Here is a 21,971-nt window from a genome sequence, read left to right as displayed (position 1 = left end):
CTGCATAGACCTTTTTCCTTTTTATTTTGACACAGGACCTCACTATGTTGCCCAGGTTGTCCTGCAATTTGCAACCTCCTTGCTTCAGCCTCCTGAGTAGCTTGGGTTATAGGAGGAGAGACCATTTAAACAGAGATCTGAAAGAAGTAAAAGAGAGACGGTCCTGAGGCTACCTGAGGAAGAGATTTTTCAGGGAGAAAGAACAGTAAAAGCTCAAGGATGGGAATAAGATTGGGTGAGGAACAGCAAGAAACCTTAATGAAACTGAAATAGAGTGATAAAGTGAGGCCTCAGAGGGGAAGTGTTCAGAGAGACAGCTGGGGACTGGGTCATGTAGCATCTTGTAAACTGTGGTGAGAATTTCATTCTATTGGAGAGTTTTGAGCAGATAGGTTCTGAAGTGCATTTAAAAGTATATCTCTGGTGCTGGGGAGAAAATAGCAAGGAAGGGACAACAACAACAGTAGGAACACCAGTTAAGTATATGTCTAATTACAATACTTATAATTGCAAAAATACAATTAAAATATGATGGAGGCCTTGGTAAGGATAGTAATAATGGAGATGATGAAAAGTGAATGAATTCTGGATATATTTTGTGCACTGAACCAAGATCATATGTTCATGGGTTGGATGTGGGGAGTAAGAAAGCAAGGAGTCAACTGGAAGAGTGGGGGTGTCATTTACTGAGATGATGACCAGGGGCCATATCAGGTTTGTGGCCACTTCATACCACCTCTGTGGATCCTTGTCTTACAATTAGAAATTTCTCTGTGTTAAGACCCACAAAGAACACTGCCAGCTGGAAAGGCAACACATTAAGCTATTATATTCACTGAGTTTGAGATTCATTTACCACCATCCATAGGAGGACAGGACACTAAGATAACAGCAGAAACAAACATCCTCCTACTGTCATAAGCTCTGGGGCCAGCTGTCTCCTTTGTCGAAGCCAGGGGCATCATTCTTCACAGAAGAAAAATTGCAAAAAGTCCCATTTTCCAACTCATCCAGCAGGAATTTGAGCAGTGGGTCTTGGTCCTGGCCAAGCACCAAGATATACTTGGGGAGTATTATATTTTGTATTTTAGATGCCCCTGCCCCAGTGCCTCACTCAGTTACAACCGGGGCTTTTGGGAGGTACCTGGATCTAAGGTGTACAATGCTGGGTTTAAGGATGTGATTCTGGAATTAATGATGCTAAAATTAAAGGTACCCCACCCTGGGTGTTAGTGCTACATGCCCTAATGGCAGATAGTTTTGATATTATGTAACAGATGAAAAGAGGTCTGTTGTGGTGGCTTGCAGCTACTGCTGTCGATTGCTGCTGCTTCAATAGTTTGCTGCCTTCTGCCCACCATGAACTGTTTCTTCTCTGTGATGCCCTTCTGCCGTGCAACCCTGCCTTGGAGACAGCCAACTATGAATTGAAACCTCTACAAACTGTGAGCCAATTAAATCTTTTCCTTTAACTTTGGGTGTTGAGTATTTTGTCTCAGCAACAAGAAAAGTATCTAAGACAGGGAGCTTTTAAAAATTCTAAAGCCCAGGCCTCACCCCAAACCAATTACATCAGAAGTCCTAGGGTTGAGGCCCAAACATCAGTATTTTTAAAAAGCTTCTGATGATTTCAAAGTGCAGCCAAAATTGAGAATCTTTGAGCTAAAGGAACCTTAGATTTATCCTGAGCCACAGAAGTATTTTGTTGGCAGCAGATGATATAGCACAATGAAACCCAGGGCTGAAGATCATTGCGGAAAGTGATTACAGTATTGATTGTCCATAGGTGTTGCACCACTGCGTGCTCACATCCTGAACAGAGCCTGTAGCTGAAGCAAAGGAGAGGGGCAAGATAGAAAGCTTTGTAGTTCTGCTCATTCAGCTCAACTTGATTCCCATCTCTACATTCCCCAATTTTCCACCAAGGTAGAAAGGAATGAGAAACACATGCAGGTGGAATCTTTGATCCACCTAACAGTCACTCTCGCACTTCTCTTTGATCTCCTGTCATCAGACATCTCCACAGTACAGTGTGGAGCAAGATGTCACTAGAGACCTGAAGAGGTCAAGAAATCTACTCTTCATGTTAAGTGGAGATCCACAAAGAAAACAGGGTTTATCCAAGATGACTGAGTAGCTGAGCTGAAACCAGAACTCAGATTTCCTGAGCCTTGGGTTCGTGATCATTTCCCTATAGCAAGCTAAAGCTGGACATTCATTCAAGCACTGGTTCTGGTTTTACCTTAATGAATTTGAACAAAGAAGGATTCCAACAGGTATCTTTTTGTGTTCATCCATAGTGGAGGGAACAATATCATTATTATTCCTGCCCCAAATCCAAAATTAGATACTATCCCAGAGACTTTGTTTATAGCACTACAAGCAAAACATTCAGGAGAAAGTGAAATTGCTAATATTTTCAGGGAACATAATCATTTCTGGGTGTCTGTTTCAGAGCTATTTTCAGCTTGTTTATGCCTCATTCCTCAATGACCCTTGTCTTGTTGGTCTCTAAAATTCCATCCTATTCTCAGCCTTCACCCCTGCTTGCTGATGGTGACTCACTCACTGCCAGCTGGTCTCTGCTAGATGTCACTGCTAGGTGTCATAGAGTCATGTCTAGCCTTATGCTTAGACACAGATGAGGCCTACCTTATGAAGGGATACAAGGTCTCCCTGTCACAAACATCTTCAAAGCTCAGCTGTGGGATCTGGAGCTCTTTTTTTTATTTAAGGAGAAAAAGAAAAAAACAGAAAAAGGGTACAAGTAATACAAAATTTAAAAAATAAACAGTAAGAAATCACTAGTTAATAGATTACATATTCTCATCTTAGAAATAGTTGTTCAAGTTACAAAACTGAAGCATATAAAGTGGACTTTCAAACAGTGAGAGTGCAAACAGTTTTGTTCAATGGATCTAGAATTCTTAATACTAGGGTTATTCCTTTGAAGTAAAATGTGAGGATTGGGTAGGTCCTGGTCAAAATGCAAATAGGGTGCCAGAAAGGGGTAATGAACACTTCGGCAACCAGCAAATGATAGAGCTGCATGGATCGAATCTTCCTTTCCACCTGTTTTTGTAAATAAAGCTATACAGGAGCACAGCAATGATCTTCATGTATGTATTTTCTGTGTCTGTTTTGGGGCTACCATATTTGGCTGAAAAGCCTAAAATATTTGCTATATGGCTCTTTACAAAGAAAGTTTGATGATCCCTGATTAACTTAATAATATGCAGTAACCTACTATTTCTAAAATTTCCCTTGTGATATGAATTATTGGGGACTGTATGTTAAGATACAGAAACTTAGGCCCACATCAGACTCAAAAAGTCAGAATCCTTGGGAGAGTGGGACCGCCAACTCTACTATTGGTGAAGATGTCCTAACCCATTAAGCATAGATTAAATGAGTACCTTAAAGCTGGGACATCTTAGCTCTTCACTGATCCTATTTTCCTCCAAGTCACTGGGATCTCATTTTTGCAATAGGCACCCTCTCTGGCTAAAATGAATTTTGGCTTGAGACATGGGACTGGAATTGGTAAGTACCACTGGGGCCACTGCAAGCTCCTTGAAGCAAATGTGAAGCCAGATGCTAGGTGCAGTAAAGTACTGAAGAGAGAGCCTGCCTTTCTCTCTTAGGGCTGAATTTGGAAGCTAGTGATTCTTTGACCATTTTTTAAAAAAATTTGGTGACTCTACTAATATAAATTTCAAGGCTGTAATTGCCTTATATCTTGGTCAAAGTTAGGTAAATAGCCAAACATTTTAGTGTAAGATAGGGTCCCACTTTCTTAAAGTTTTACTTTAATTGGTACGTAATAATTATATATATATATATATATATATATATATATATATGTATGTATTTATGGGTACAGTGCGATTTTTTGTGATACTGAGAGTGGAATTCAGGCCTTTCTACTATATTACATTCCCAGTACTCTTTTAAAATTTTGAAACAAAATCTGTTATGGCTTCTGTGTATATGTCCCCCCAAACTCTCATGTGGTCATAGGTAGGACTTTTTCAGAGGTGGCTGAACCTAGAGTGTGTGATTCTGGGATTAAGGTTGTGTGATTACTAAGTCAGTACACTATAGAGATCCCTTTCTTGTCATCACTTTGGTCCAGGAGCTTATATTTGTAATCTCATGAAAAGTTACTAGAATTCTAGAAAGTTAATCCCAATCTACCACTTCTAGTGTGATCTATGGTGAGAATAAAGACACTAAGAAATACTGATAATTATGGAGGGCCAAGGGGACCTGAGTCTGGCCAGGATGAAGGCTCACTGGAACAAGGGCCTCTACTCACGGTTTAATTTGGATTTTAATTAATTTGTGAAGAAAGGAGGGGCTATAGGATGAGTGATTGTGAGAAAGGCAGGAATTACATGAGCACTGTGAGACAGACTACCTAGGAAGCCACAAAGCACCTCTGCAATATGCAGAGAAGGATATGCAGAAGGACCAATCTGTCTTGCATAATTGAGGAAGCATTTAATATTTTGGGGCTGGTGCTTCAGCTTTTGATGTGCAAACTTCTCTCCCCTGGGAAGTCACAGCCTCTATTCTTGAGGTTTGAACCCAGTTCACGGCCTTGCCTGGCTCTGCCTGCCATCCCTCCCTGATAAACTATGTTTAGGGAGACACTGAGTGGGGAAACAGGACCATCGCTTGGCTTCAAAGATTATACATCAGCACTTCAGCTAGCCCTATTTACATTGCTTAGAGCCAATTGAAGGGAAAAGTAACTTAGCCAGCTCTGTACATATCAATACATGGAGACAGGGCTAAGTTTAGCCTAAGTGGAGGTAATTGATTTTTATTCAAGAATAGTCATCCAAGTGGTCCTCCACAGCACACTGATTGGTTTGGCATAGTTCTGGGTAAGATTAAGGGTGCTCTGCTGTGGGTGTGGCTGCTATCTGCCCTTAGGGTAGGTAGCCTGGATAAAAATAAAAGGGAAAGAAAGCTAGTGTGCTTGCTTCTTGCTTGCAGCTCACTTGTATGGTGCCTTCTGGCTTTTGTCTGTTATGAACTCTTTCTTTTGCAAGCCCCCTCTGTTTTTCCCTTTGTGTTGCCACCCTGCCTTTGAGGCAGACGATTATGGACTGAAACCTCTAAAAACTGTGAGCCAAAATAAACCTTTCCTCTTTTAACTTTGGGTGTTGGGTATTTTGTCTCAGCAAAGAGACAAAGTAACTAAGACAAGGTCTTTCTAAATTGCTAAATTACCCGGGCTGGGCTTGAATTTGGAGACCTTCCTGCTTTAGCCTCCCAGAGTGCTGATATTACAGATGTGTACCACCACATCTGACAGTACAGTGTGGTGTTTTGTTACATTCATATATTGCATAATATTCAAATTTGGGTAACTGGTAATTCCATCACCTCCAACTTTTATTATTTCTTTGTGGTAAACTATTTGAAATCATGTTTTATGTCTCCTTTCTTGGTAATGAGAATAGGACCTTGCACTTGCTAGACAGGTGCTGAGCCACTGAGCTATATTCTTGGTCCTTTTATAGCTCTTTTGAAATACACATTATTAACAATAGTCACTGTACTGTGAAATAGAACACCAGAACCTGTTCCTCTTATCTAACTTTGAAATCTAAAAATGTTGCTTTCATAGAAATAGAGAATAAAATAGTGGCTACCAGAAGCCAGGGTAGTTAGAGGGGATTAGGAGAGGTTAATCAGTGGCCCCACTTTGATTACTGTGAAAGAATGGAGCTCAGATTTCTGCCTGAAGCTCTGTGTATTCCCGACTTATCCTTTTGCTGACTCATTGTTTTGACACATGAGCTCACTTACAATCAATTGCCATTGTAATCACTATGGGCACACAGGCAATGGACAGGCATCCTGGTCTCACCAGATAATTGATAAAGGAACACAAGGTCTATTCTCTGTACTCAGTACTTCCCAGAGATGAACAGGTCCTCACTTCACTACTGAGGCCTCCCATCAGACACACTTGACTCTAATCTCATTCCTCACTCATCTCTAATCTCATCTTCTGTTGAATTTGGTTGTTCTACTCACAGTACAAGAAAAAAAGTCCACAGGGTTGTAAGACTTAGGAAATGTACAAGAAGGAGAAAAAAAAAACCTGACCATGGCAAAGCAGCCATGAGTTGGGACAGGTAGTCATCAGAACTGGGTGAGGGGACAAAGCAATTTTGGAGGTTTATTCTCACTTCTGGACTCAATTCATACACCCTTCCCACTATCATACCCTTCAGGGCTCCCAGTGTCTCTTCTGACCAGCTAAATTCTCTCTCTCTTTCTCTCTCTCTCTCTCTGGTACTGGGGATCAAACTCACAACCTCACGCTTGCCAGGCAGGTGCTTATGGCACTGAGCTAAATCCTCGGCCCAATGCCATCTCTTTTTAAAAACCCAGATCAGATTCTACCTTTGTCATGAATCCTTCACTAATCCCTCCATTCCCCTCCCTGGATTTCTTCCAGTGTTCTTACTAATCCACACTGCTACAGTTTATCCCCCAACCCAACCTGGGCTGTGCAAGGAGAGATGACAGTTTATATTGTTATGTCTTATCCTAGCACAAAGCAGAAGGGTCCCAGCAAAAATATACTAGTTGATTGCTAAAATTAATAATGAATTTAGCAAATATTATTTGTGTACCTACTATCTGTCAACTACTATATCTCAAGAAACTCTGTGGAAAACAAACTAATTTGCAGTGGTTTTTATTATTTTGACCTTTTTAAATGACTATGTGGCTCCAAACAGAGGCAGTTTAATGTTCTTTGGACATAGTCTAGGTTTTTAGAGCCAGAAAAGTAAGATTTCACTTGAAAGGATAGTGTGTGCTTTCTTTACCAGGCCCATGGGGACTTAGTACTTTATTTTAAAAATATCTATTGTGGATACTATGTAGCCACAACATGTATTGTGGATACTGTAACTGTGTATTTAGCACCTTTATCCATGAATATTTAGTCACTCATGGGAATAGTTGGTCACTATTGAAGAACAGTTTGAAATATACAAACATATTTTGTTTTACAATTTTAGGGAAGATGGTCACATTTGTGTTTGTATGGGGAAGATGGCCTCAACTGTGTTTGTCACCTGATGTGGAATCTTTAAGCAGAAGCAAAAGTTTTCAAATGCTTTTGTTTGCAAACAGAGACATTTGTAAACTTAGGAATTACTAGACATAAATGCTTAATAAATGGCTATCTATATAGTATGGTTTGAGTGGTCTTTGGAAAGGACTCTTGTGATCCCTGAAAATGACCTCCACAATAGTCTGCCATCATATGAATCATTCTGTTAAAAAGAAAATGTCAGATGAAATAGACATATCAGAATCACTTGAGGAACCTTTCAAAAGCCCAATAGTAAGGTCCCATCCCCAGATTTTCTAGTTCAATTAGTCAGAGCTAAAGTCTGAATATTAGTAGTTTAGGAGCTTCTCAGGTTTTATTTATTTATTTATTTATTTATTTATTTGTCTTTTTGAGACAGGATCTCACTATGCAGTTCAAGACTGCCTTGATCTCACTTTGTAGCTTAGGCTGGTCTTGAACTTGCAACAATTCTCTTGCCTCAGCCTCCTGAGTGCTGAGATTACAGGCATGTGTCACCAAACCTGGCTGTCTCAGGTGGTTTTAATGAATAGCCAGTGTTAAAAACCACTACTAGCCACTGTACGTGGGAGTAAGTATCAGACTATTATCAGCCACATAATACAGAAGCTAGAAGACTTAGAGCTTACTAAATTTCACTAAGCATCAGAATCATCATTGGATTTTATTACAAATCTTGATTCCTGAGCCACACCCTGGACCTACTGGGAGGTTATCTTCTGGAAGAAATTGTAATGAAACATTAATAACATGACAGGCCCTCAGGAAGAGGTAGCAGTGTTCTTGTACTCATGAGGTGCCAAGTGCCTGCTGTGGACATAGTACTATTTTCTGTAGTGCCGGGGCATACCATTGGATACCTGTTGGAAATCTTCAGAAGTTTTAGCTATAGTACCTTTGAGAAAGAAGATTCTCAGTTGAGTGTTGTTAGTCATAGAGAGTCTATAGTGTCACTTTGGACACTGAATTAGTGAACATTGCGCTTTTTTTTGGTCTTTTTTTCCTGAGACAAGGTCTCACTATGTAGTTCAGGCAGGCCTTAAACTCACTTTGTAGCCCAGGCTGACTTCAAACTCATAATGATCCTCCTGCCTCAGCCTCACAAGTGCTAGAGTTACAGGCATGTGCCACCATACCCAGATTTGTACTGTTTTTCCAATATTTTCCACAGATTATAATCCTAAATCCTAAATAACTCATCCTGGTAGATTCTATTTTTTTCCACTAAGAAAAAACAAGGATCACAAGTGTTAATTGATTTGCCTTAAGGGTTTTTCACTCATAGGTGCTGGAGTTGGGATTGAAACCCCATGAAACTGGCCCGAGCTGAAGCTTTTCATTATCCTGCACTGCCTCCTGCTGTCCCCAGCCTCAGGGCATCTCTTTATATGACAGGTGACACAACGAGAAAGAACAGTGTCTTGCTTGATCTCAGCTATAAACATATGCACAAGACAACTGAAATTTCTCATGCACTGTTAATGTCTGCAAATGACAAAGAAATAAATACTGATTTTGGTGGCTACAAATATATTTTAGGGAGCAGGCAAATTTGAAAACACAGAATTTGCAGATAATGAGGATTGTATGTACATGTATGTACATGTTATGTAAGGCTGCAACTCAATTGGGATGCACTGGTATAATCATACAGGTTGTAAAAATATTGAGGAATTCTTTCACACTGGTTGGCAAGGAGCCCCTGCCTTAAGTTTTCTGGGTCCCTTCCTTGGGATGTATTGACAAATAGAGGCCAACTAAGAGGTTAATTCCTGAAACAACGAGGAGGCCTCCAAGTGTTTCAGTGTTCTCAGTGGCTCATACTCTGATTGGCTGGCTCCTACTGTACAGGTTATTAAAGGTTTTTACTATCATTTCTGATATTTCACTTTCTTTCTTTCTTTCTTTCTTTCTTTCTTTCTTTCTTTCTTTCTTTTTTTAAATTTGACACAAGGTCTTACTATGCAGTGCAGGTTGGCCTTGAACCTGCTTATGTAGCACAGGCTGGCCTTGAACTCATGGAAATCCTGCCTCAGCATCCTGAGTGCTGGCATTACAGATGTGTGCCACCATATCCTCTGTTTACTATCACTTTTGTATGCATGTGCTTGTCTATGCTTTTAAGGTTTTGGAGAGCACAAGGCCAAGAACTAGCATGCAAGCTCTGCAAGGGAAGAAATTGTGTCTGTGTAGCACTGTTATATTCCCAGCCTATATGAGTTCCCAGAACAGCAGGTATTCAGTAAGTGCTTAATAAATTAGTATTGTATTTTGTTTTGTTTCTGAGGAAGGTTTTTGGTCTATAGTTCAGGCTGGCCTTGAATTCAATCTTTTCGCTTCAGCAGCTCATGTTCTTGGATTACAAGAATGTGCCACCATGCTCAGCTTTGTGTAGCTGGCATTCTAAGGAGGAAGAGAGATAATAAACACATCCATAGAATAGTCTCTAGAAATGTAAGATGGCACAGACACTCTGGAAAACACTTGGGCATTGTCTTAATAAATTAAACATACTCTTACTATTTGACCCAGGAATCATACCCTTGAATATTTATCCCAGAGAAATAAAAACTTATGCTCACAAAAATCCTGTACACAAATGTTTACAGCATATTTATTTATAATAGCCCCAAACTAGAAAAAAAATTCAGGTGTCTTTCAATAGGTAGATAATTAAACAAAATGAGCTATATCCACAGCATGGAATACTATTCTGGAAAAATACTATTCTAGTGATACATAGAAATTGGAAGATCTCAAGGACATTGTACTGAGTGAAAAAAGCCAATCTCCAAGTATGACGCTATTTCATTTATATAATAATCTTGAAATAATAATTACAGAAATAAACAACAAATTAGTGGTATCAAGGATTTTGGGTGGGAGTGGAAAATATGGGTATGGCTATAAGAGGACAATGTAAGACATTTTTTGGTAATAAACTTTTCCAGTTTGTAATAGCTAAATCTTAGATATAGCCCAAGTGCCTATCAACTGACAAATGGATAAATATTTGGGTTTTTTTATACAATTGAGTAAAACTCTGTCATAAAGGATAAACTTGAAATGTTTCTAAGTAAATGGATGGACTCATACTTTCCAATAAAATAATTCAGGCATATATGTTTAAATATCACATTATTCCTCTGGTGTGAAAAACCAAGAACATAAATAAAGACCAAAATATATAACAGATATTGGGAAATAGGAATAAAATATTCAAAAGGAAAGGGGAACTACAGAAGGGACAGGGGAAAGGAAGGAATGCAAAAGAAAAAAATGGTAAAAGAAGGATAAAATGGAAACAAAGCTTTGTAAATAAGAAGGGGGATAGGGATTGAAGGGAGAGGGGAGTAGGAAACAAGAGGAATCAGGATATATCATGTACAGATACAAGTTCCCTATAATGAATGGGATCACTATGTATATTTAAAGTATACCAATAAAATTAATTTTAAACAGAATGGAATTTAGTAAAATGATTTAAAAAACTTTTCTGGTATCTTGATTGTGTTGGTATATTCACATGTGGTAAACTCATATTGAACTATGCACACACATTACACCACTACTGATTCCCTGAGTTTGATATTGTACTACAGTTATGGAAGATGTAAATATTGGACACAGCAGGGTAAAGGGGACACAGGATATCTCTGCACTACCTTTTCCACTTCCTGCAATTACTTTAAAAGAAAAGTTAAAATGTAGTATTTCAGCTATGATGAAGAATTAAGCAATATTAGGAGATAATGACAGGTAGGTAATATCTTTGCAGTACTGGGGATTGAACCAAGGGCCTTTGCATTAAGTTATATCCCCAGTTCTTTTTTATTTTTTATTTTGAGACAGGGTCTCATCAAGTTGCTAAATTGCCCAAGGTGGGCTCAAACTTGTGATCCTATTGCATCAGCTTCCCAAAGTGTTGGCTTTACAGGTATGTGTCATCACGCCTGGTTCAGGTAGTTTCTAACTTTGAAAGGGTAGTCAGCTGGCCTTAAAACACAAAGTGTCTCTGATCAAAGCAGTAAATTCTAAACATATAAAAGCATGTTTTTGAGGAGAACTAGTGGCCATTTTCAAGAAAAGGGACTACCCACTGCCACTAGATGACTGCACACAAGCACTAAGGTGAGGAAGGGACTATTCATATACCTATGACTAGCCAGGGTTTGTCTGCTGAGAGCTGCAATTGAGCAAGGCCTATCTACCTAGGTGTGTTATATGTGTGAGTATATAAGTGCTATGTGTATGAGTGAGAGAATGTTTATGCACTAGCATATATATGTGCAAATGTTTGGGGGTCATATGTGTATTTATGGTATTTATGTATGTATTGTGTATGTGTGTAAAATTTATACAAGTCTGTATCTGTGTGAGTGTATATGAGGATATGTGAGCATATATTTATGTATGATACTGTGTGAATATATGTAATAGTGCATATGTGTGAGTGTGTATAACAGTCACATGGACTTACATGAATGCTAAGGGCCATGAGGTGAGGCACTTAGTGGTGGGCTTGATTTGAACCCCATCCTCCTGACTTGTAGGCTCATGATCTTGTGCCTGTGAGTTATTTCTGACTTTGCCTAGACATTGTCTCTTGCAAAAAGATGAAGACTTTCCTTCTCTTTAAGTCTGGGAAATCCTGCCTCTTCCTCAAGGTCCATCTCAGGTGCAGCCTCCTCAAGGAATAGAGTTTCAGAGTCAGGTAAAAGGAAGTGTTGTGGGCACTAGAAAGGAACAGGGAGGCTGGAGGTACAGTGAGGACTGTGACGTTTTGCACATGATTTGTGTCTCAGTTTGTGCATTCAAGTTAAGATGGCTATAAAGATTATTTAATAACAACTACTGGCCTTTCTGAATCCAACACTTGAGGAGAGAGGGCCCTGGAAATATTCTTACTTCCTCTCTCCCTCTTTCCCTCCTTCTTCCTTTCCACCCTCCCTTTTTTCTATCTTTCCTTGTTCGGGGATTAAACATACATTCACTCTCATCCTGGCCTGGTTTTGAGAAAGTGTCTTGCCATGTTGCCCTTGTTGATCTCCAACTACTGGACTCAAGTGTCCTCTTGCTTCAGACTTTCAAGTAGCTGGAACTATAGGCATGCACCATTGCCTCTGACTCAAGAGAATTTTACTTTTAATAAATAGTCATATTGACTATTAAGATCAGTCACATTTAGGAAACACTGTTCTACTCTGAACCTCTTAATTTAGAAAATTAGAGATTAAGAAACAGGTTCAGAAAAAAGGAACTGGTTCACCCAAGGTTATACAGCTACTTAGTGACTACTAGGTCAGAGATAAATTTGTCTAACTGTACATCATAGCAACTTTACGTGCAATTCCTCACATACAGTGTTGTGTATCATACACTGTAGACTCTTAGTAAGCACCTATATGAAAGAATAAGATTAACACCCACTATCTGCCAAGACTTTATGGGAACTGGACATTATTGGACAGGAGAATTTATATGGGGCACAGTAAAAAGGGGGTAGTAGTTAGATTTGGAACTGAAGAAGTAGGTAGTTTAAGTTGGTAAAGAAGAAGCACAGCACAAAACACAGTATTGCACATCGCTTCAGAATCAGCCTTAGATGTGAGAATGAACATGATATTCAGAAGGTATTCTTTAAGTTGTCTCTTAAATCCTTATCTCATATGTTGGTCCTGTTCTCCCTTCCCCCCTTTCCATGATTTTATTTTCTAATATGAGGTCATCTCTTCAAAGTCAGGTGGAAGGGCTTTGGGCAATATGGCTCACTCACCTGATGAGTGTGCAGAACAGTAAGAACGATGAATTCCTTAGCGCTCCTAAAGAGAAAAGAGGGAACAGGGGAGTAGTGTATCATGCACTAGGTACTCATCTAGTACAAGAAGCAACACCAGAACTTCCCTCTGGGTTGCACTGAGGTGTATGGATTAGGACAGAGGGCAGTCTGAGTATCTGCGTGGATGTCTCACTCACATTAATTGTGGAGGGCAATACAAAACATCTATATCGATTTACACAGGCATTTGATGATGGTATCACAGTTACTTCTGGGGTTGTCATTTTCCAGGTCTTATTATTTATTCATTTTTACATCTTTCTGGAGAAATCTCCAAACCTTAGGAGCAATTTTATCTGTAGACTAGAAAATTCTCAAGGAAAAAAAGACCTGCATTATGGACCTCAAAGGCCCAGAGAGTCCTGGGAACCATGTATGATGATTATTGGCAATTTTGGCATTTAAACAAGAGAAGATTCTCAAAAGAAAAATGCAAGGAGGTCATTTGGTCATCATGACTCATACTTAGCAGATTGTTTCAGCTCAGGGACCAAAAATGAGAGCCATGGAGGAACAGATGGAAGCCAGGACTCTCCAGATAACAAATATTCAAAAGGGTGAAGAGTTTGAAACTCTTTTCACGAGAATTATACTAGTATCAAAGAGCCCGTGAAGTATAGAAATTCACTTTCAGGAATACATAATCATTTAAAAGAACTAAAAGAAAGGAAAGCAGTTTGCCTGAAGGATCTTCCCTTCTCCTGGTTGGCCTTTTAAAAATGTTTATGGGAACAAAGGCACTCAAAAAGTAGAGTTAAATGCCCCTGGGTCTGGTTATTCAAGAAATAACTGGACCCCTTGATCAAGGACTTTGAACATTTCCCATATTTGGTGAGGCAAAGTCCATGCATGAATGAGTTGCAAGGGTTGGAAAATTCGCAAGAGAAGTAAAGAGTTGTGTTATAGGGAAACTACATAGGAAAATCCTTTATCTTGAACAGAGAAGGGGCATAACATAAATCACATGGCTCATCTGCTCTAACCCCTACAATTTCTCCCCATTTCATTTATAAGAAAGCCATAGTCCTTATGACAGTGTACAAGGCCCTCCATGATCTGGACCTACCTTTCATACAACCCTGCTTACCTAACACCAGTCACATTGGCTTCCTCCCTGTTCTTCACAGGTCAGACACACTCCTAACCTAGGACATTTGCACCAGTTCTTCTCTCTCCAACACCCTCGTCTCTTCCAAATCCTTCTTCAAATACCACCTTCTCAGTGAGACCAACACTGGCTATGCTGTTTAAAGTTACCTTCTGTACCCCTGTGCTCAGCACTCCTGATCCTCTTTATGCAGATCTACTTTATATTGTTCAATAACATGTATTGGCTTCTGAGATATTGCACAATTATTGATTCATTATTTTCATTGCTTATGATGTATCTCCTTTTGTTAGAATGTAAATTCCAGTAACCAGGACTTTTGTCATATTGACAGCTGTATTTTTAGTGCCTAGAGTGGTGCCTATCGCATGGTAGCCAACAATAATTATCAATTGAATGAATGAATGACTTTCTGGTCCCTAAGATTATTAAGAGTGAGATCTGTTTTGAGTAACGAGTTCTGAATCGCCTCACAAAATCAGTCTACACTGTTTAGTGTACCAAGCTATCCACTATAAGCACAGCAGTGACTTCTGAGGGATCAGGCGGAAAGAACTCAAACATGCCCTGATGGAACATGTTTAACTTCCCCCATATTGTTGTGGAGATGGAAGGTGAAGAGCAGAGTGTGAAGAGTAGAGGAATGCAATGGAGAAAAGACAAAAGAAAGGCCATCAGGGTTTATTTTGTTTGTGGTTTTGTATTATTATTATTATTATTATTGTTACTATTATTATTTTGGTGATGCTGAGGATTGACCCCAGGGCCTCATCCCTGCTAGGCAAGTGTTATGCCACACTGAAGGTAAGCAGGGACCACATGCATTTTGAAGTATTGAGCTAGAAGGGGCACATGCAAGAAAGACCTGCTTTGGGTATCAGGACAGAGCACTGTAAGACCATTGGGAATGGATGGGAAGGTGCTGTACCACATACAGAATGTGAAATCTGCCTTTGAAAGTCAGGGTGTCATTTTGTATCCAGATGGGCTTTTGGGAAAACCCAGAAAGATGAATAAAATGAAAATACTTTGAACCAAGAGAAATTGAAGGAGATGGAGCTAGACTACACAAGCGAACAAGGGAAGGGAGAGGAAGAGAGAAAGAATATGGCTCCACTTGTATATCAGCAACACAGGGAATAGTTCTATGTGGAGGGAGAAAGCAGCCACGGTCTCCAAACAGAAGTTAGCCCATGGATGTAGTCTTCCAAACTATGGAATGGTGCATGTAGCATGTGTTTGGGGAAGGGAAGCATATAAGGAGTGTGCAAGTGTGTGTGTGTGTGTGTGTGTGTGTGTGTAAGAGATAGGCAAAGACAATGTGATTATTCCCCATTGACAGGTGGTGAATGGGGAGTGTAGGGGATCCCTAACACTCCTTTTCTTTCTCACTTGTCCCCAGCCAGGGAGGACATTAAAGCATTTCAAGTACTATGGGCATAAGCCACAGTGGCAGGTTCCCTTCCTCAATTCACTGGGCAAGGACTCTAATTTTGTTTTCCTTATGTGTGCATGATTTTGGGAGAGGGTAGGAGGTGAAAGCATTGTTTTGCTTGCACTATGCTTATATTAGTGTTTCTTAGCTGCTTGGTTCTCATTGGTCCCTTGGTCTATCCCTAAAACAAAGGTGCAAGTGAGGAGATGAGTTGGGGAGCAGTAGAGTACAGCACAAAGCTTGTTGTATCTGCTCATATCACTGGAGCAGGCTAGGCCCTGTTGTGTGGGGGCTTTGAGTGACCCTTCCTGGCTGGCCCCTGAAGTTCAGCTAGGAGCCACAACTATGCCCACTATGCCCAAGACAGCTCCTCTCCCATACCAGGGAGAATAGTGGTAGTCCTAATACCACTGGTGGGGCAGGAGTATGGACACTGCTCAGCTACTGCCAAGGCCCCAGAGGATCCTATTACCTGATGAGTTCTATGAACCTCTCCCTGGGGGCTTCACTCACGTCCTCCTCATTAATAGCCACAATCTGGTCACCAGCCAGGAGCTTGTCCTCAGAGGGGCCTCCTGCAGAGGAGAGGAGAGAGGCATGAAAGCTTAGAGCTATTGCCAGGAAAGAACAAGTCTGGGCAAGAGCCACAGTGCCTGAGGGAGTCAAGCTGAGGCCAGCAGGAGATGCAAGCTGAGGACGGTGGCGGTAGGGATGTTATTTCCAGCTGCTGCCTGCTGCTTATGGCAGATGGAGGGCAGTAGAATGAAGAAAGAGAGAGGCATGGATCTCCTATAGCTGCATGTGCTGTGCTAGCAAAAGGTCCAAAGCCCAGACTTTGTACTGACATGAGATTAGTGTTTCACTGTCTTGGTTCTAAAGAGAAATACAGATTTTCATTTTATAGGAAAGATTTGCTTAGGTGCAAGGAACGACTTTCAGACTGCTGGAGGTGGTACAGGCGATAAGAGGAGAGGGAGGAATCTTGTAGCTTGAATAGTATTTAAATAGTTTTTTTTTTTCATCTTTTTGAGACAGGGTCTCACTATGCAGTTAAGGCTGGGTTTGGGCTCACTTTGTAGCCCAGGCTGTCTCGAACTTGCAACAATCCTCTTGCCTCAGCCCCCAAGTGCTGGGATTACAGGAGTGCACCACCACACCTCGCTTGAATATTATTTACATTTTCTGGTTTGGAATGATCTAGGCATTTACTTCCTTGGAGATAGGGGTAAGACTAAAGGGTTTAATTTTGTTTAACACTGAATGATGCTACTCTCCAATAAATGGGGGGAGCAATGCACAGGCTCTTGGAAAGCTGGAAATTTGTTTTCTTCCTTTCTCATCCCTGCAGCTGAAGTTAAGAAAGCAGATGTGTCTGAGGGGCATACTTCTAACTTGAATAAACGATATTGCAAAGTTATGCTGTCTCTGGTGTTCAGCAAAGTTCTTTTTGGAGAAAAGTGTTTTCAGAGACTCAGAGAGAATGAGAAGTCAGAACCAGACTGACTCAAACCTGAAAGAAATGTTTAATGACATATTCCGTACTCAAACCAACTTTGACTCTTATTTGTATCCACTTTAAAAGGCCTGATTCCAATGTTTCTGTCTCTTTTCGAAGAAATGTGCTTCCCAAATTTCAAAAACATGAACACACATAGCCAATAGGTGATTTGAGCACAACTCCCTGGCTCTGGAGCCTAGGGCCTCTGTGCTAAGGATAGCTATGCCAATACAGCCAGTGGCAGTTATTTCTTCAACATTAATGGCCCCGAACTCAACAGGCCACATCTGATACAACAGGGCCTCAGGACAGGGGATCATAGTTGTAAAGAGTGTGTTCTTCACGGGAGACATACCTGGGGTCTAAGCCTGAACCTGCAATTCACTACTTGTGGGACCTTGGATAGGCCACTGAATGTCTCCGAGTCTCTTACCTGTCTGTAGAATAGGAAAATAGCAGTACTTGCACATCATAAGAATGTTGGGTGGATAAGATGATAAATGTATGGTACTTAGAACAGTTGATTGAGGTTGGTAAGGATTCAATGAATGATAGCTATTATATCCTCCAAGGGATAATTCCTTTAATTTATTTCATTCCTTCTATCCATTTCTGTCAAAAACATCAATATGTTAGATAAGGGCCATTCTACCTGCTTCCTCCTTTCTCCCACCCTCTTTGTTCCCTCCTTCCCTTGCAATGGATGAGGTCTCACAGAATTTAAACCTCCTTCACAGGCATTAGCCCTATGATTGCAATGGGAGCATCAGGGTACCTATTGCCTTTGCAAGTGGTTTGTTGACTTGCTCAACCATGATTGTTCCTGTAAAAGATACGCCTTTTGTCTCTTCTTATGGCCTCATACATCTTCTGAACTAAATATCCTCTACATACAGCTACCCAGCTTCCTGGGAAGAAGCAGCAGTGGGGGTTAGCCAGAGTCTTTTTATAGGGTTATGCCTGTCAGTCCCATGGCTTTTTGTGGCTCTTGCCTTGGGTGTTCCTTCCCTTCATCCCTCCAACTCCTTTCTCTTCATCTTTTACCTTTTATAGCTGACCCCCTCCAAGCCTGGGGCCTTCAGTCAGCCCTGTGAATTCTTTCACCTTGAAGTTGAAGCAGAAGCTTCCAATAGTCAATTAGTACGTTTTATCTGGTTCCTCTTCCCAGGACAAATTTGATTTCTGATCAGAGACTCAAAAGTCTTTTGCTAAACTACATGACGGACTTGTCAGCCTGAGGTCAGTCACAGACTCCTGTATTGAAGTGTTTTTACTCTGTGGCCTCTAGTTGAAGAGAGCTTACAAAATCTTTTCCTTTTCCTTTGAGGATTGCAAAATACATCAACTTTCTGCAAGACTAGTTTGTACTCCAGCTGCTTCTCTTGACTGAGTGAAAAACTGTTGTAAACAGCTAAAGCCTCAGGCCCAGAAAGTCAGGAATAAAGCTCCTTTCAGTCTATCTTTTCTGTCAAGATATAGTAGATTCAAAACAAAATAGTGTTTTCACCATTTTTATTTCATGCGTGAGGACAGGGTTTCACAGTTGAGGGTGATCTTTGGCTTGTTACATCCCACATGGTCCCATTCAAATCCCACTCCCCCCTTATGGCATCACACATACAGAAAATTCTGACTCTCTGGCTTCCTAGCTGAGTGATCCTGGCCAAGTCATTTCTCTTCCTCTATGTGTCAGTTTTCTGATTCATAAAATAAGAAGAGTATTACTTACTTACCTTGCAGGCTTGGCTGTAAAGATTAAATAAGATAATGTAAAGTGTGTAGCAGATGCTCAATAACAGTAGATGTTATTGCCATCTAAAATTCAGAGATTTCATTCTCCTGTCATCCTCTTCTCCCACTTGTTGCCTCTATCCTAATTCAGATCTTTGGTGTCTTATCTATTTCATGAGTATGGGCCAATCTCTACAGCCTGGTGGTTTGATTCTGGAGGATGGGAACTGTGTTTTATATTTTCTGGCACTATTGCTGGGCTTAGAGTAGACAGTCTAAAAATACTTGTTGACTTGAGTTGAATGGTACTTTCTCATCCAATGCACTATGGTTCTTCTATGAATGTTCTATGCAAAAAGAAGTTTTACTAAGACCCAGACCCTATTCAATGATCAACTTCAGTCTCTGCATCCCCCACACTGCCTCAGTGGTTTGTATCTAGCAGGCATTCTGGTGGTAGGGGGCATTCTAGGGACTGAATCAAAGGCTCTGCATTGAGCTATAACCCTAGCCCTTTTCATTTTTTGAGATAAGGGTTCACTAAATTGCCCATGTGAGACTCGAACTTGCAATCCTCTTGCCGCAGCCTCCCAAGCTGCTGAGATTACAGGCAGGCAGCACTGTGCTTGTCTTGTGTATCAGTCTTAAATCTAGTTAAAGAGTGGCAAATATTTATCCACTCTTTGTGAATTCCTCAGCAACATAGTGTAGTCAGAGGTTCTGCTCCTTGAAGATAATATGGGTGTTGGAGGGTGTTGGAGGTTGTTGGAGGAGCCAAGGCTGGAGGGATACTCTGAGGCACACCTACCTGGCCTCACAGATCGAACCACCACAGGCCTCTCACTGCCGGCCACGAAGCCGAAGCCATATAGAGGGTCTCGGTGAATGGTCACTTGTCGCAGCGCCTCTGCTGGCAGATGCTCACATTCCATATCATTTGTGCTCTCTTCCTGCATACATGACTGGGGAAGGGGAAGATAGGAGCAAAACAAGATGCAAAGGGAACTAAGCCTCAGAATCAGCTGGGAGGGACACTGGTTAGGGGTCTGGTTATGGCAATTGAGAGTACAGCTTAATTTCCTACATCCTCTAGAACCAACAGACATAATGACTGCCTCATAATTTAGACCGAAGAAAGAAATCTAGGAAGGAGAAGCCATTTATTTTCAGGACAGAAGCCAAGAGAAGAATTTGGTACGATAGAGCCTAAAAGCAAGAATCAGACCCTTTCTCTAAGACATCAGAACTCCAGAAGAAGCCTAAGTAGGTACAAATGTGTTATTTTGAAATTAACTGGGATTAGCCATTTTAATTGGCTATTAGTTCCCTAAAGCAAACAAAAATCTTGAGGGACTGAGTCTCCCAAACAGGCAAATAAGTGGGAAAGAAATGTGAAATCATTCTAGAATGTGGAGCATCTCCATGAAGTCCTTGTGAGATTTTAAAGTTTAATATCTCTAAGGTGATATATGAAAAGGAACTATTTAGGCATCATAGATAAACAAGTTCGCTAACGTTTAGGACCATTACCTCACACAACTGTACACTATGCCAATTTATTTCATTTAATGGGACAGCTGGAAAATGGCTCCTGGCTCCTGTGAGCCAGAAGGGGAGCTGTGTCCTGGGACTGCTAACAGACCTGATACTGAGGAGTGGGAGAAGAGAAAGCACTACCCTAACACCTGGGAGATTATAGATTGTCCTCTTGATGCCCACAATTTAAGTTACTGAAGCTTAGGAATTCTCTGAGAGCTTTATAAAGTTTCCACATCAAAGGCTTGGGTGAGGCACACTTCAGGCAAAGACAGGCCTGAGTGTAGTACTCAGATGAAGAGCCCTGAGGAGTGAGCGTGTGGGGCCACAGGGCCTGTGAGGGCACTGAGGCAAGGAGGGCAAGGAGGTAGATGAAAAGTGGAATTGTGGGGCAGGGCAGGAAAGTTGGAGGTAGAAGGGAGGGCACCTAGAGTCAAGTAACCCAGGGGCTTAGCTCCCTGAATTGGCCCCAGTTCTCCCTCAAGCTTTCAGGCCTGTATATAGGCTTAAGTTTCCTAATCTCAGCATGAGGACCCTCTACAAGTAAGGTTCCAGGCAGGGTCCTTCAAAACAAGACACAGAGAAATAGGTATTAATTATTGATAGAAGCAGAGCACAAGGTTTGTAAAAGAAGTAGGAGGTTTTGCTACTACCAGAGTGATGTAGTTGCTGACTAACTAAGAATACCTAAATTATCAGTGGCAAATGTTTCAGCAGTTAGGTTGTTTATCTGGACACAAATCAAGTAATTAGAGCAGAACTCTAGGACTATCTGTGGAGGAGGGGAGATTAACAGTAATTGTACGAAAGAGAAATGCATATTCTAGCAAAGAACCTTGGAGTTGTCATGACTATACCAGAACCTGGGAAAGAAGAAAGACAGACTGTGGCTGACTTGAATCTATCCATATTCACTCAAGCAGAATCCAGTCCAGTTTGGAGACTGTCTCTTACCCTGTCAGGAGGTGGATGGCAATGTTAGGATGAGGTCAAATCTTCAGAAGGTGAATTCAGAAACTGCCTCTTTGCCTCCCACTCTAATAAGACACTGGTCACTTTTTAATTGAAAGGCACTCATAAGCTGAAATGTGGCTGGTCAGTGGCCTGGATAGACCCTCCTGGGACAGAGGCTCTGCACATATGGCCTCAGGCTGGTGCCTCTTTCATTTCTGCTCTTGGTGACAGGCAGGAACTCGGTCTTAAAGGGATGCAGAGACTGTCCTCCTACCGCAGCTGTCCTCCCTCTCCCTGGGGCTGCTTCCCAAATGAGCCTTTTGCCTCCTGCCAAGTAAAAGAGTCTTCTTAGCCAGGCGTGGTGGCTCACGCCTGTAATCCCAGCACTCGGGAGGTTGAGGCAGGAGGATTGTTGTGAGTTCGAGAGTAGCCTGGGCTACAAAGTGAGTTCAAAGCCAGCCTGAATGCATAGCGAGACCCTGTCTCAAAAAGACAAAAAAAAAAAGAGTCTTTTTAGGAGATAGAACCAGCTTGTTGTTTATGTGAATACAATATGGGGCAGGCTGAAAGATGGAAACCTACTGGACTCTACAACTCTGCTATGAACAGAAATACTGGCAAGATGCAGGCTTGCTGAGGAAGTGCTTGGCAAAGTCCGCTGAACTCAGTCAGTCTCTCAATTCCTGGATGCTAAAGCCTCAGCTTTGTCCCTGGTTTATTTTATTTTACTTTATATTTTTG

At 41.1% G+C, this 21,971-nt stretch overlaps 1 protein-coding gene across 13 annotated transcripts in view; it reads right to left on the bottom strand.

The window, feature by feature from the left end:
• Positions 1-21,971, bottom strand: part of Frmpd3 (FERM and PDZ domain containing 3) — a 151,902-nt gene that overhangs the window by 58,309 nt on the left and 71,622 nt on the right. For 4 of the 13 annotated variants that reach the window (XM_063246250.1, XM_063246248.1, XM_063246258.1 and 1 more), the window contains 3 exons: positions 19,549-19,702; positions 15,984-16,086; positions 12,906-12,951 (listed from right to left, as the gene is read on the bottom strand). The exons of 3 other annotated variants lie outside the window; for them this stretch is intronic. In XM_063246250.1, the coding sequence (XP_063102320.1) occupies positions 12,906-12,951; positions 15,984-16,086; positions 19,549-19,696 (297 nt within the window). In that variant the 5' untranslated portion in view covers positions 19,697-19,702. Of the gene's footprint in view, positions 1-12,905; positions 12,952-15,983; positions 16,087-19,548; positions 19,703-21,971 lie in introns of those variants that run through there. 6 more of the 13 variants (XM_013150215.3, XM_063246252.1, XM_063246257.1 and 3 more) reach the window with 4 other exon arrangements.

The sequence above is a fragment of the Cavia porcellus genome, unplaced genomic scaffold, assembly GCF_034190915.1.
Source record: "Cavia porcellus strain 051 isolate PalLab524CR breed Dunkin Hartley unplaced genomic scaffold, mCavPor4.1 scaffold_3, whole genome shotgun sequence".
Classification (NCBI taxonomy): Eukaryota; Metazoa; Chordata; class Mammalia; order Rodentia; family Caviidae; genus Cavia; species Cavia porcellus.
The sequence above is the reverse complement of the archived record's forward strand: the minus strand, read 5'-3'. Positions and strand labels throughout refer to the sequence as shown.